This window comes from Rhea pennata, chromosome 2 (genome assembly GCF_028389875.1).
Source record: "Rhea pennata isolate bPtePen1 chromosome 2, bPtePen1.pri, whole genome shotgun sequence".
NCBI lineage: Eukaryota > Metazoa > Chordata > Aves > Rheiformes > Rheidae > Rhea > Rhea pennata.
This window is the reverse complement of record NC_084664.1, coordinates 50,532,369-50,547,735: the sequence shown is the minus strand read 5'-3', so window position 1 is coordinate 50,547,735 and position 15,367 is coordinate 50,532,369. Positions and strand designations below refer to the sequence as shown.

At 42.1% G+C, this 15,367-nt stretch overlaps 1 protein-coding gene across 2 annotated transcripts; it reads right to left on the bottom strand.

Annotated features, from left to right (window-relative positions):
* Positions 1-1,607: 1,607 nt before the first annotated feature.
* On the bottom strand, positions 1,608-13,437 carry CX3CR1 (C-X3-C motif chemokine receptor 1). Of its 2 annotated transcripts, none has more exons than XM_062567888.1 (2): positions 13,330-13,437; positions 1,608-2,687 (listed from the first exon to the last, which is right to left on the bottom strand). In XM_062567888.1, exon 2 carries the CDS (start codon positions 2,670-2,672, stop codon positions 1,608-1,610), a length of 1,065 nt encoding a protein of 354 aa, XP_062423872.1. In that variant the 5' UTR covers positions 2,673-2,687; positions 13,330-13,437. The 2 variants fall into 2 exon arrangements, with proteins under 2 accessions (XP_062423872.1, XP_062423871.1); XM_062567887.1 differs by lacking the exon at positions 13,330-13,437 and adding an exon at positions 11,979-12,011.
* Between the last annotated feature and the right edge of the window lie 1,930 nt (positions 13,438-15,367).

Below are 15,367 nucleotides of genomic sequence, written 5' to 3'. Positions count from 1 at the left end.
CAATATACCCTGCTCAGACTGACTTCATGCAGATGACTTCTGTTCTGAGTCAGAATGCCTTCCTCTTTCTTTCTGCACATCTTAGCAGTTTCTAAAAGTACTAGCTTCAGGCAGGGAATCACTTGCTTAGGGTGGGGGAGAGGAGAGAGTTGTCTTATCTGACTCACTTAGGCTGACTGAACTTTGAGAAGTAATTTAATGTCAGGTGACACCCATAATACACTTGATCTTGGTCAAGAGATCTGGAGTCTGAATGTCTGCTTATAATTGAAGTTTTGAAGGCTGAGTGCATATAATGTTTTCACACCTAATACAAAGTATTTAATGAAGAAGATTCATTATTCTGTAGACTGTGCTGAATGTCCAGGAGCAAAAAAATTGGAATATTTAATATTAGTTGAATTATTGCATATGGAAAATTGCTCAATAGAGAGGCTCATCTCTAGGCTTCCTTAGAAACATGGTGGGAATTATGTCTGGAAGGCTACAAAATGGGTATTGCTAGAACAACACTTTGTATTGATCAGAAAGTGAGAGTGTTTATTCAGATTTGATATATTTGCCAGTCCCATCAATGTTTTTTCTGAATAGAAATAGGATCACATCCACATGGACTCTTTTATGTTTGGTGCTTGATTTGGTCATCTCTACAAAGAAGAGATGATCTCAGCTTTGTAGGTGTGAACTGTACGTTTTCCAATCTGCAATGCCTACAAAATCTCATTTGCCCTCATAGCAGATAATGGCAGGACTTTTCAAGGGAGGCCTTGGGAAAAGACTCTCGGTTGTCTTGTCTGGGTGACGTTTTCCCACCAAAGTGATTGTCATTGCAAGAGTAAAAAGGATACCTGGAGGCTGCGGAGTGCAGGTGGTAAATGTGTCCTCAGGGACGCCTGTCGGTTTGGATCACCTCTAGGTCAGATCCCAAATCCTTAAGAGGAGTTCTCACTCTGATTACTGCGAGTTGTACAACACTAAATGTACTGTTGGCACTAAACACATATTCAGAAAGAGCTCTTCTTTAACACTAGGCATTTTATTAGGTATGAAAGCACAGGTAAAACTGCACATTTATTGCGATCAATAACACCCAAATCACTTTCATATGAATATAAGTCAATATATAACATAAAAAATATCTCCCTTTACTAACAGTCGGCTACCGTCTTTACTTGAGGAAGGGTTTACATCCATGTACATTCGCACCATATGTGGACGCGCACACACACACACACACACACACAGACACACAGACAGAGAGAGAGAGAGAGAGAGACACTTACATGATAAAACCATTTAACAGCTTCCCTATCCTCTGTTACTAAATTCTTCTTCATCTTCTGGTCTAGGCGTAGAGTGCTGATTTTTTTCTTCTACTTTCCTCTTCCTCTCTCTTGATTCAATTCTATACTCAGACTTGACATATTGTACTGCTTCTGTTTTTAAAATATTTTCTATTTTAGAATATTTAATGCTTAATGAGAACCATGCCAGTAATTCACTGAGGTCATATGTCTTTTCATATGGGTAATGGCAATCTCCCAGTGGCTGCCAGCCCGATGGAAGACATAATTACATGTCTTTTATTTTTTCCTTCACAGAGCTTTTCAGAGGAAGACAGAGCCATCCCGGTCATTGGTGTTTACGGTTATGTTGCTGTTCACGATGCTTTCTGAATAACTAGTGGAAGAACTTACCTGGTAGCAGTTGCAGGGCCCACAGAAACACATGAATGGACAGTACTTCAAGCAGACTTGATAAAGGTATTTCCTGAATTTTTTCCCAGCAAAAGCATAGATAATAGGATTGAGACAACAGTGACTGAATGCAACAGTTTCAGTCAGGTGCATGGCATAGTCCAAAGATTTAACTTGGTTGCAACTTACAAAAAAGTCATAGTGCTTTAAAGTTTCTAGAAAAATCAGCACATTGTAGGGAGACCAAAAGAGAAAAAACACAACCACCACAATCAAGATCAGTTTTATGGCTCGTGTCTTTTTCTGATTTTTGCAGGACATCAGGCTTTTGATGATCCCAAAGTAGCAATAGCAGATGATACAGACTGGGATAAAAAACCCAAGGGTGTTCAATTCCACATTGCAGAACACCGTCCAGATATTCTTAAGCTCATCAGGGTACACAGAAATGCAGCTGGTTTCTAACTTTTGAGTAAACAGAAAATGTGGCACTGAAGCTAAAATTGCCATTACCCATACTCCAAAAACTATAAGAAGGCAATGGTTCGTTGTTCGGGATTTCAGAGAATATGTTGCCCGGACAATAGCCAGGTATCTGTCAATACTGATAACAGTGATAAAAAACATGCCTCCAAAGAAACCAATATAATACAGTGAAGAAACAACTTTGCATGGAAAATTCCCGAGGGTCCATCCATGCACCACACTGTAAGCCCAGAAGGGAAGGGAGATCACAAAGAGAAGGTCTGAGACTGCTAGGTTCAGGAGATAAATGTCAGTGATGCTCTTTATACTGCCTTCTTTCACGATGGCAAAAACGACCAGCAGATTCCCTGAGAGGCCAAGGGCAAACACTACAGTGTAAAATATTGGCAGAAATACTTTCCCAAATTCCTGGATATCAATTTTATCACAGAGAAAAGCATATTCATCATAAATGAATTCAGTCGTTGCTTCTGGGAATGCTTCCGTCATGCTGATTTTTTTTGGCTAGAGGGAATATGAAAAGGGAAAAAAATATTAGAGAGAGATCCAGCATCTGCTGTGGAGCAATACTGAGAAACTTCATCAACACAGGCACTTTGAGATTGTGTCACTATTTGGTTTCACAAAAATTGTATTACTGCAGAGGTTGTGGTAGTTTCTGATAGAAGTCTAGACTTTTCTGTTATGTGCACTTCATTGAAAATTATTCTTTATTTTAAGAAAAAAATAAATGTGAATTTTAAAGGCTGTCAAATAGACCCTTTCTTATTGGAAAAGTGGCAGAACTAGCAGCAAGCTGGCATTATAGTAACTCTGTAGGTGGTGCATTGCACCATGAGAAATGCCAGTGCTGTCCTCGCTCAGCAGGAAATGATAGCGTTACTGAAATGTAACTTAATCAGTGTATGTTACTTGCCAACACCAACAAAGCAGATCTAACCCTGTACGTTAACCCTGGGGTGTGAGATGTAGAGTTTGGCCCAGCCTGAGCAGATGCCTGTTGACATGGCTGTAGCAAAGATGGGACAGTGATAATCCACTAGGTGTAAGCATATCTTTGACGAGTTTTTTTTTTTCAATCATCCTGTCATCGAAAGAAGAGAAACTCTATTGACACTTCCCTTCAAGCACTGAAGCATCTTATGACTGCCCTGGCCTTGGGTGCAGGGTAGTCAGGGTAGAGCCAGGGCTTGTCAGCTCAGAGGCTTTACTGCATCCACCTGGTTAGCATACGTGAGGCAGCCCTGTGACCTCTGCGCTCGCTCATTTGCATCCAATAGTTCCTCTGCACTCCCTCAGTATGTGATGTTTGAATCTCAATAAAGACTTCTGTTCGCAGGGGATCAAAAATCTTAAAGAACATTTATTACTACCTTGGGTCTGCTCCTGTTTTGGGTAAAGAACTCTTAAGTATCTTTTATTTGCTCTCTCTGTAGGAAATGAAGGGAAATTGAGCATGATATACTGTACAGAAATCCAGGGACCAAAGGCCAAAACAATCTGTTAAAGCTAAGATTAAAGAGAAAACTCACTGACAACAAAGTCACAACTTACAACTACCCCTTGGTCACAGTGTCAAAACCTTCTTACAGGAAGCCATTGACTGTAGCCCACCAACTAGAAAAGTGGGATTCAGTTCCGTGAACTTAGAGCATCTCTGAAGTGGTTGTTTCCGTCTCCTGTTATTGGGATAGGTAGGCAATACAGCCAGCAAAGAGCCATGATCAGATGCAGGTCAGACCAAATCTGCCTTAAGATGAGCTGGACTGCTTTCTAGGCTTCACTGACTCTATTGGCAAAACTGCTTTTGGCTGTGTTGAGAGCAGAGGCATATTGCTCAGTGGTAAACTTGAATGTTGTCACTACTTCTGCTCCTGACACTTGAAGTGGAGTAGGTTCAATCCTAGCCTACATTTCCATGTTTCATTGATAGCAATAATTTTTATAACCTATGTTTAAAACAAGTCTTGCAAGGCTAAGAGTGAAGTAAAAAATCTCTTGAGGTGTAAGACAATCCTTGCCCAAGAAGTTTCATATCACTTGGTGATAACCCCTACTGACATTTAATGTGGCCCTATTGACGTTTTCTCCTAATGCCTCATTGCTAGACTGTTGTTTCTGGTATGGGGCACAAAGTTCTGACCTCTTATTTTGTAGTCATTTCTCAAACTTTGTTTCTGTGCTGCTTGGAAACACTTGCGCTCCATTTTAAAGTATCTTTGTATTCTCAGAGCTCAAAGCATAGTTGTCCCCAAAACATTTAAATGAGAAGTGCCAATAATCATTAGAAAACAATCTCTGTGGTTTTGCACAGGAAAAGCGGGCTAGAAGACAGGCAGTCTCAGAGCTAGTAGTTTCAGGGCATGGGCACAGCGCAGGGAAGGCAGTTTGCAGCAGGCAGTCATACTCATGAGCTGAGCAACTCCTGCAGAACATTTCCACTTGAACTGGGAACTGAACCTGCCTGCAGACTCCATCCAGCCCTCTGCCTGCAACCCCATTTAATTCCTCAGTTTCTGGAGATGTGGTGTTTGCTATTAGCAGAATTAAAGGGAGATTAGGAGGAAACATGGAACCTGGTTCCCTACTGCTCAGGTAGGCCCATCTGCACAGTGCCCAAGCCTCTTTCCTACTTGGCTAGCATGCTCTGCATTTGGATCTTCACTCATGCACTTGAGTGAATCCAGCTGAGGCCTACCAAGATGTTTGCAGGCAGGAGCACATGGCATATGATGAGAGGCTGACAGACAGATTAGATCAACCTTAAGAAGAGATGGCTCAAGGGAGATCTTCCTGCTGTCTGCAGCTACCTAATGAGAAGCTGTAGACATGAAGCAGGTAAACCCTTCTTGGAAGAGTAACAGGCAATGTCCACAAGCCGCAACATGGGAGATTCTTACTATGTGGAAGATTTTTTCCTCTGTGAGGGTGTCAGACAATGAAATATGGCCCCAGAGAAGCTGTGAGATTTCCATCCCTGGAGATACTCAGCTGGACATGGCCCTGAGCAACCCACTCCAACTAGCCCCAGTCTAAGCAGAGGACTAGGGCCCTCTGGAGGCTCCTTCCTAACTCTGTGGCTCTGCAACAAAGCAGGACAGAGGTCACAAAGTCCCTGTGAAGTGCTCTGACTTCTACTCTACCACATAAGCTCCTCTTGCAGACATGTCTCTCCCTGTGTGACAGACAAGAGTCCTCTCACATGCAGAAGAAAAAAAGTAAAAGTGGTGCTTGGTTGTATTCTCTTGGCATCTTTGCTAACCATGCAGGCAGAGTAAAACGTCGCAGCCACAGAGGGTTATTGGGTTGTGCTTACCTGTATGGTGTGAAGTTTATAATTTGGAGAGAAAGAGCTTATTTTGTTTTACTTTCTCCTCTCTGAGGGCCTGTGGCTGTGCTGCTCTTTCCCGTGCTCGCTCCCTTAATTCATGTCTAGAAACACAATTAGTTCCCCTGGAGAGTTTCAGTATGAATCTGTACATGAAATTATATTTCATTTGACTCACAATAAATGTCCAAATTTAGAAGAAAATACAGTTCCTAACAAAGTCTGACAGATTTCTGCATATCCTGCTTCCACTGACATCATTTGGAGGGAAACCTGGACTTGAGAATGGTTAACTTCTCTATAGGAGCACATTAACACAGAAGTGCAGGACGAAACCCTGACCTCACTGAGGCAGGAACTTCACTTAGCCTAGGATTTCTCCTGAAGTACTTTTTGCTAAAGTAATTTCCACTAGTTCACTGGTAGAGATCATTTATAATAGTAAATTATTTCCTTTGCCAGCAAATGAGTGGTTGCTAAGCCTATGGGACCTATGCCAATGGAAAGGGTAAGATACTACTACATCTTGAATATGCAATGTGGTCACTTCTTTTTGAAAATGTAGCTCACATGACACTGTTTTTCTCAAAATAAGCTCATGTTCTCAACAGATGGTCTGAAAACTCCAAAGAGCTCACAAAAACCAGCCCATGTCAGATAGGCATAATGTGATGAAATTTTATTAAACTCTAAAGCAAGGAAACTTAATTATGTCCACCTTCATGCTTCTTTGATAGATATTCTCTGCCAGTCTTGCAAAAATCACTGCAGTATGTGCTATAGTCTTTGCCCTGTCAGCTTTAACTCATTTTTCTCTCTTGCATTTATGATAAATATTCAAATAAGGGGAAAAGTTAACTGAAAAATATAGAGGATACTGAATAAGGATGGCACGTGTCTGTAAGATCTTTCCTTCAGATATTTTCCCTTGCTGAATACAGAAAATAATACATTCACTTCTGCTTCTCATGAAACTCTTCAATTGCTTTTCTCTTTCCCCAGATTGCCCCAGCAGCTTTACAGTCTACTCCCCACAAAACTTCTGCTTTTAATTACGTTTATAGCTGCCTAAAAGATTATGTTCTGCAGGGTGAAAATTGTGTTTCTCAACTCAGCTATTCCCAACCATTCTGTAGTGTGTGTGTTGTATGTAATGCATAGGGAAGTGAGATTATGACAGATTCACATACTCATCTAAACAACAGAAGCTATATTTCAACTCTCAAACAGCATTAACTGGGTGAGGCAAGATTGAAACCCCGTTTGCATTTCTGGGTGTTCTAGTTATCACCCTTGGTACTTCGGTTCCAAGTACCATGTTGCAAGCTTTACTGCCAAGAAGACAGCTCTACGAGCACTTTGGCTCTCAGTGAATGAAAAAGGAGTTAAAAAATAACCCAAACCAGATCTCTGCCAGAGGTTCATGCTTCAGATTTGCACAATATGCTGATAAGAAAGTATTTAACTCTCAAACAAACTCAAAAGTCTCAAAACTTTCACACCTTAGTCAGCATTTCTGGGTGACATTGGCAAGCTTGCTTTTCTCATGCAAACGAAGCATATTCTCAATGCGATCAGAATTTCATATTAAAAATTCAGAGTTACACTGGGCTAGGGAAGGCAGGAGGCTTTGCAGGAACCCCTGTGAAACCATATGGGTGCATAACTCATTATCACCCTTAAAGATGAGTAGCGACCACTGTACCCACATACAAACCCAGCTGCTTTTGTGTGTTTGAGACTACACCCATCTGATTCTTGCCTGCCTACGATTCTCAGAGAGGCTGTAGGGATGCACCTCCAGATGAAATGCCATAGCTTCTGGTGGCATTTCTAACCCTCCAAAAAAAAAAGAAAAAAAGAAAAGAAAAAGATTTAAGGGACTGAATAAGGATTGGTGGAAACAAGTCGTTGGTAGTGTTCTGCATGGCACTTTTGACCAAGTCCAGCTACAAGCATTTAATCACCAGGCTGCTGTTAACACGGTTTGGATGATACCCAAAACAACACTTAGATTTATGAGCAATATGCTAAACAGAGGCAGGGTCCTTTTTTTAGTCCTGTGCACAACTGACTCATGCAATTCACTTAGCTTAGCTTTAAGAATAGGGTGGCAGCAGGGATGGTCTCTGGAATTGCTTGGGATCATGTTAGTTACCCACAGTCAAAAGTACATCCAATCCAGCAGATGCAGTTATTTTAAACTGAGTCTTTCACTTAGTCCTGAAATGAGGAGACTTCTACAGGCATTGGAAGCAGCCAACATAATGCCAATATTCAAAGAAAGGAAGCAAGATGAAACAATATCACCTAATGCTTATCCTGGGCAAAATAAGATGCAAGTAGTAAAGAGAGCAAGGGTAGCTAATGTTAGTCTGTGCGGCTTTATAGAAAATAAGCTTTAGTTTTGTCATCTGATGACATTACAAGGTTGATGAAAGGTTCTGTGTGGAAGCTTTGACTTGAATTACCTGCTTTTTTGATTGATCCTCTCTCCAGTCTAAAGCAACATGATTGGATTTGGACTGACTGACTGTCAAATCTCAAAAAATAGCTGTCAGTGAAGGAAGCTTTACTGAATCAGGAATATGGCATGTAAAATTTGGCAGAGACTGTTAGTCCAAAGCTTAAAGCTCTTCAATATTTTCTTCAATGGTCTGAAAGCAGACAGGAAATCAGAGCTAGCAAGGTAAAGTGATAAAAAAGTTTGAGAACCAGATAGTGATTCAAAGAGATCTGAGTAATCTGGAGCTCCTCAGATGATTCAAGTTTGTTTTAATTCAACCAGAATTGTGTACATGGAAGCTAAACAACACAGACTGTGTCTAGAGAGTGGAGGTGCATCTCCTAGGAAACTTTGCCTCTGCAAACACAAGCAGACACTGAAACCGAGTTTCCACCCAGAGGTTTCATTTAGAAAGGCTGATGCAATCCTTGGGTGTTTAAAGAGATACCAAGAGGGAAGGAATGAGAGAGGGAAGATTCTACCGTTGTCAAGCTTGGTGCTGGGGCTGAATGCATACTTTGGGGTCCTACTTCATAAGAGGTTGAGAAAGTATAGAAAACAGTCACTGAAATTATTTGTGGGCTACGGAAAAACCTCATTAAAATATAGAGAATGGTGCTGCTAAAAAGAAGCTGATTTGACGAAATAGTATCACATTTGCTGGTGATAACAGATGTGACAATCTAGTGGGATCAGGCGTATGATAAATCCCTGAAATTGATGTAATTTCAAGCAAGAAATATCCAAGTTAGAAATCAGACATACATGTTTAACAGTGCAAGGCTGATGACTGGAACAGACTTTTGTCAGGAAGATGTGGCTTTTGCATGTCTCGGAGTATCCACATCAAGAGAAAACATCAGCCTGGGAAACAGGCTGCAGCCAGTTACAGTTAAGGAGCTCAGCACTGGAGGTACCAGATAAAAACTTACAGCCCGGGATATGCAGGAAAGCAGAGGAAACGAACTATTGGGGACACACTAGCCTTAACAACAGTGACTTTGCTTTGGTAACTCATGACTGAAAAAGGCAAACTCTCCTCATGCCGGCTACTTCACCAGCGCTAGGCAGCCCAGATCCCAGGATGGGACCCTCTGGAAGGAAGTTGGGTCCTGTGAAGAGCAAGAAGTAGCTGCTGAGGTTGGTTTAGAGAAGGGGCTGTGTTATGTTTATGAAAAAAGCAGCACAGTTTGGGGACTGGGATGTTGTTTTTAAATAGCCAGTCTGCACTCTGTCTGTTAAAACTTGTGTGTTTTTTTCTACTTCTAACCAGTCCTTTCACCATTCCTCCATCACTTCTGAGCAGACGTGGTGTAATTCCAGGTGCATCCTTTCTCCCTGCTGCCAAAGTCCTTCTCTGATGACTTTAAGGTAAGGAAATTCCTTTCTTTGATATTTCTTTCTTGAGTGATTTATTCTCATAATCACAATCAGTTGGACCATTTTGTGGATAGGCAGAGTTCTGAAAAGTTAATAATTGCTTATCCCTTTGGATGATTTAATCTCTGAAGGCTTCCCCCAAGACTTTGAGGGTAAGTTTTTAAAAGTGAGCAGTGATCTGGGCTGCTTCATTTGAGGGTTTTCCAATTCAAGGTGGAGTTCCAAGTACAGAGGAAGGGTGCTGAGTGGCTTTGAAAAATCATAGCTTTTAAGCTATCCAGAATCAGGGACTCAGAAATGGAAGCCTATCAAACCACCGACGATTAAGAAAAATAAAACCTGAATATTGCAGTGGCTTGTAGTCCCCTAACTAATGCATCTATCACAAATTAAATTAGAAGCGGGCTCCACTAGCTGGAGATGAGCTGCCTGTACATTTACAAATTTAAACCAACAGTTTTAGAGAAAAAAAAATATTTGGAAAGATCAAGCTTCACTGGTAGAGGGCAGGAGGAGATAGTACAGAGTCCAAAACCCCAGCACCTCTCTAACCTTCACATAAAATTTTATAGCATTGGAAAGCACTTGCTCAGATAAGTTTAGAGAGATAACCTGGAGATAATCAAAGCACAGCAAATAACCTAAACACAAATTTCAGTTTAGCCCATTGCATCAAGATAAGATGTGCTCTGATAAAAAGCCCCATGGACAGTTATTAATGTCTCTGACAGCAGTGATATCTTCACTGCCTGTGCTTCAGAGCAACCACAGAGCTATTATTTTGAGCAAGTGCTCACACCTTGGCAATGCACAGAGCCATCCAGCTGACCAGGCTAGTGGCTTCATTCAGACTGTTCGTTTTAAGTCCACAGCAAAGTGGGCACCGTGGACTGAACCCCCATTGCCCTGGGCAAATCCTGCCTTCAGCAATATTCCTGTATTTGCCAGTTTTGTCCCTCCACATAGAAGACTTGCTGAGAGCTCTCCAGGAGGAAGAGCAGTGCTACAGCGGTGTGTGGTTTGCTGGAGCTGTGGCAGTTTGCCTCTGTGGTTATTGGTGTATTTATAGTAAAAGCAGTAAACTCATATTTTAATGCTTTCTGCTCATTCCCTTGACTCCAGAGAGGACAAACCCTGCTGAGGCTGACACTGCAGCAGTGCAGGAGACTTGGTGCCTGCACTCTAGAGACCCACCTGCTCCTTGGACCAGGTCACCCAGCTCTAGACAGCTCCTACACATGCAGCCATGGCCCACCACAGGCAGCTGGACCTTGGGATGGCAGCACCCAGAAGCCTGGTGAGCAGCTGCCACTACCACAGGCCACAGCAGGGCAAATCTGCCAGACACCCACTCTGCCTCCCCGAATCTCTTGAGCCTAAGGCTGCTTGTAACACTGAGTAATTTCATATCAAACCAAGCATAAACAACAACAACTAAAAGCAACTTTCAAAGATAATGAAAGCTTAGTTTTCAATAATCCACACCACCCATTCTTCTTCCTGCTGCTGCTCTCCAGATGTGCATGCTGAGATCTTTCTCCAATTTACTCAAAGGTCTCAAGCCATTTTGAGGCTCTTTGGGTCCTCCTGAATCATTAGACATCTCTTAAACACTCAAATGACTTGCTGGAGCATATTTATTATTACTGCTATTCCTTAAATAGCAACAAAAATTAACGTGACCTTACTGGTGCAGGCTCTTGAGTAAATGAAGACAGAGAGCTACATGAAGACATTTTCCTGGAGTGAATCAGTGCCTAGTTCCTGTATAAATCAATTTTAACTGATTCAAATAATTCTTCTGAATGAGAACCATGCACTTAGGTGCTTCTGAAAATCCCACAAGACATTAGTCTGAACCTCTAGCAGTCAAAGTACCTTTAGAAATCTGACCCTAAGCAACCCAGAACCATAAATTTCTGTTTCAGAAATGACTTATGCACTTAAGAGACTATAGTGTGAGAGTATGATCCATGCACCTGTACTCCCCACAGGTCTTAAAATTGAGATTTGAAAAATCACTTAAATGGTTCTGAAATGTTCACCCATTCCTCTTGGGATCATGATTTTGTGATCTTGATCCTGTGACCAAATGCAAGGGTACCAGTACTAGGGTCCTCTGCAGAACCTGTACAACTGAGATGGTTTCAAGGCAATGTCCTGCCCCTAGAGATGTGCCACAAGGAAAGGAAAATAGATAAACAGTATGGGAATAGTAGTGAGCACACACAGCTAACTGGAGTCATTTGAAGGACAGTGTTTTTATGCTAGCAAAGGCTGTGGAGCACTTCAGCAGAGGAGACACTGGGTTCCTGGGGCCTGACATCTTATCAAAGGGCAGTGGCAGAGCTGGAAAGGGAAAAGACTTCCCCCAAGAGCTGCCTACTGGGCAATGGGAGCTTGGGGTTATCGTCTTACTGGACGTTAACTCCTAGGATCACCCCTGGAAAATTTGTTTCACAGGTATTTCCTCTAACCTGTTATTTTGCCTATTTACCCTTTCTTTTTAGACTAACATTAGTAATGCTCTACATCTTTTAAAATGTGTATAATTGAGCGTTTTCCCCATGTTTTCTCTTACCTGGTGTTCCTCAGTATTTCTTGTTCCCAGACCTTCCCTTCTTAAGGGACACTCAAATTTCTTTTGTATTTTCTGTTGAAGGGACAGTTAAAACAGAAGATTGTTTGTAGCTGTGTGCACAGTTTTCAGTTGTTTCTAGCAGCCATTAGCTCCATCCTCTCAGCGCCTTTGTAATTGCATCTATTCCTGTAGTATTCCTGTACTGTAATTGCAAGTAATTCCTGCCCCCCGTTTTGTTATTAATAAGATCATGTTGTCATGGCATCCTTGAGATTAGAAACAAGAAATCTGTTAAATCATCTACTCCAGCTTTTAGAGGGCAGTGCCTGTAACCCTTTAATTGCTGCATGAAATTTAAGTAATGGAGCTTTCCAGGAAAGATGACGTTATCATGACAGACCTCTCAACTTACTAGTCATTCTTGTATCTCCTTTGTCAAATTTTAGCTTTTCTCTTCCTTACAGACACTCTGCCCAGTTCGTCTCCCTGTTTGGTATTTTTCTGTACTGCCATCCCCTTGTAATTCATTGTGGTTGCTTTCTTTCATTTATTTTATTAATCAGTTGCACTGCCTCCACACAGGGTTTACCCCATCTGACTAGATTTTGAGAACTGCTATTTGTGGATAGATGTTTATACCACGCTGCTACTTAACAGACTGCTGCCACTGTATTACACAAATGTCTCATAAAAACGAACAGATATCTTTGTACAACATCCTTCCTATGGAAAGCTGAGTCACAGAGAAATTAAGTAATGTGGTCATGTAGAAAGTTTGGTTGTTGGAATTTTGAATTTCTGTCATTACCGCACCTACATGTCCACATAGACTATTTCTATCCTCTCTACCAAATTTTCCGTACTGGCCCGTCTTTCACCGGCATTGATGTTCATGATTATGGTTCACTAGCCAAAACTAAAAACATGCAATGCTGGGGAGTTTACTATCTGTGAAATCCTAGCAGATATCAAACAAAAATATTGAACAATAGAAGAGCTGTATCTTCTTGGTCCATCTTTCTGTGCTAATACTACACACCCACATTCATTTATTAGAATTTTTCTTTAGCCTTGAAGACTTCTGGCAGGGTTGAATATTTCTTTTACCACAAGATGTCACATTTATTTAGTTACCAAGCAGAATTTATTTGTCCCGATCCACTGTAGCTAATATAAGTGCTTCCCTTTCTAATTTCGTATTTCACAAATGTTGCCTCCATCATCTTTGCCCAAATGAAATTGTTTAGACTCTGTGAGCTATGTAATGACAACCTTCCTTAAGTTCATGAGACACACCGTTCCTTGTCATCCAGATCTATCAAATTCTAGGTAAAATATAATTATATCTTACCTTAATTCATAGTTGCATTGAAAACCAATGCTTTCTTCACGCTGAGCCTGATAATTTTTAAGTATATATTTCCTCTTCTCCAGTGCTTATGCGTACCCTATGCAACATGTGAACTTTGGCAGGGGAGCTTCCTGGGCTGAGCTTCAGGGCTGAGCTGAGACAGTATTACTGTGTTCTGCTCAGGTCATGCTGTCGTGTTATGAAATAGTGAAGCAGGATGCGACCAGTCAGAGGGGCAGAAGTGCTTATAAAAAGATTGCAAAGAAGCAAGAAATGCTTTAGGAGCCTCATACTGAGATTGTAAAACCTCTCATCCTTTTGCTTCTCCCTGCATGCTCTAAGGGTGGATTTTTTTTTTGATGTTATTTCTATTTGTGAACTAGCTCTTCCCAGATAGCTCCAAGGTCGGTCTCAGCACAGGTTAGGGGCTCTTCCCAGCAGCCATTCTGCATGCCGCTATGCTGTCTGAGGGGCAGAATGGGCAGCTTAGGCATGGGCATGCTAGCCACCCAAAGCCAGTTGTCTCACGGGCAGCAAAGGGTCCCTGGCCCATTTCAGTTGGTGCTGCCTCTCAAGTGCCTAAAGTAATTGCCAAAGGAAGGAGGTGCTGGGCCCAGAGCCAGACAGCTCCTGTCTGTGACTCAGATGCCTCGCAGAGCAAGCCAGCCTAATCCAAATCGCATGGCTAGTGGAGTCTTTCCTTGGCAAGTGAGGGGAAGTGCCAGGAAAAGAGCTGCAGATGCTGGTGGCTGTGGGTTGGAAGCCCTCTGACAGCTAGTATTCCCTCTGCACACCTGCACGTAGTGAAGGACAGCAGGGAGCAGCGGGGAGGAAGCAAACCTGCAGGGACAGATGTGGCTGCCCAGGGCTCAGGGGAGCACAAGTGGTCATGGAGGCCAGGCTGACCCAAAGCAGCCAGTGCTGCTGTGTAAGCTGCCGGTGGTACCATTTCTCTGGCAAGGAGTAACAACACGGGAAGGCATCTTTCCCACCCTGGGTCCCTGTTATTTAGCCCTTTAATATGGTGTTGCCACTACTAGCATCAGGTCATAAGCTTTGTACTGAGCTTGCAAGCTCTCAGGACTGGAGCTTGTCAAGCTTGCTCTGTCTGAACCTTTCTTCACCTGCCTGCAGCGTTGTTCTACTTCGTCTAGCAGAGGCAGTAATTTCTCTAATTGACCAGATGTTTGTTGCTAATTTCTTTTAATTTCCTTTGTGAGGTTTTACAAAGACAGCAGTAACTAGCAGTTATTCTATGCAGAATGAGAATTTATGACTCCAATACAATGACATAAAGAAATGCAGACCTGGCATGGTAGCAGAGGCCTTGAGAAGTGTAGCCCCACGCTACAGGGTAGAGGACAAGCATGAGATGATAAGAGATGAGGCAGTGGCTGGCACTGGAGACTCCCAGCTTTAAATAGCTCACTAATGCTTAGTTAACAAAATGCAGACCTGGAACTGGATAAGACACCCAATTTTGGGGTGTAACATGGAGCTGCAGATGAATGAAGAAAACGGTATGAAAGTGTGCCTGCACATAAAAGTGTCCCCAAGAGGATCCTAGAGGAATGCAGAAAAAAACCCATCAACACGAATATCACATTACTCCCAGCTGAGGACCCCAGATGCTGACAACGTGCTTCACCACCACACTACCAGCAGTCACGTAAAACTACCTTCATTCACCATGATTCAGAGGAGCAGGAGAAGAGTGAGCACAACAGCAGGAAAAGAAGCTGATGTGTGCGTATAACAATTTTAACTGCATTATTCTTCTTTCTTTTTCTGTAACAATTAGATTTGCAGTATAATGATTAGACTCATAAGATTTCCATTCTACTAATAATAAATGATTGGCTTATTTATGCTCTGCTTCCTCTTTGCCCATAAGCAGGATTTTGAGTGTAATACCATGCTACAACCAAGGGCTTCCTATATACTGGAAGGGATCGAGATTTTAGAGCTTAACTATGCTCTTTTATTAAGAAACCTTTCTGGCCCCAGACCTCACCCCATGCCCTGCTCAAGGATGCAT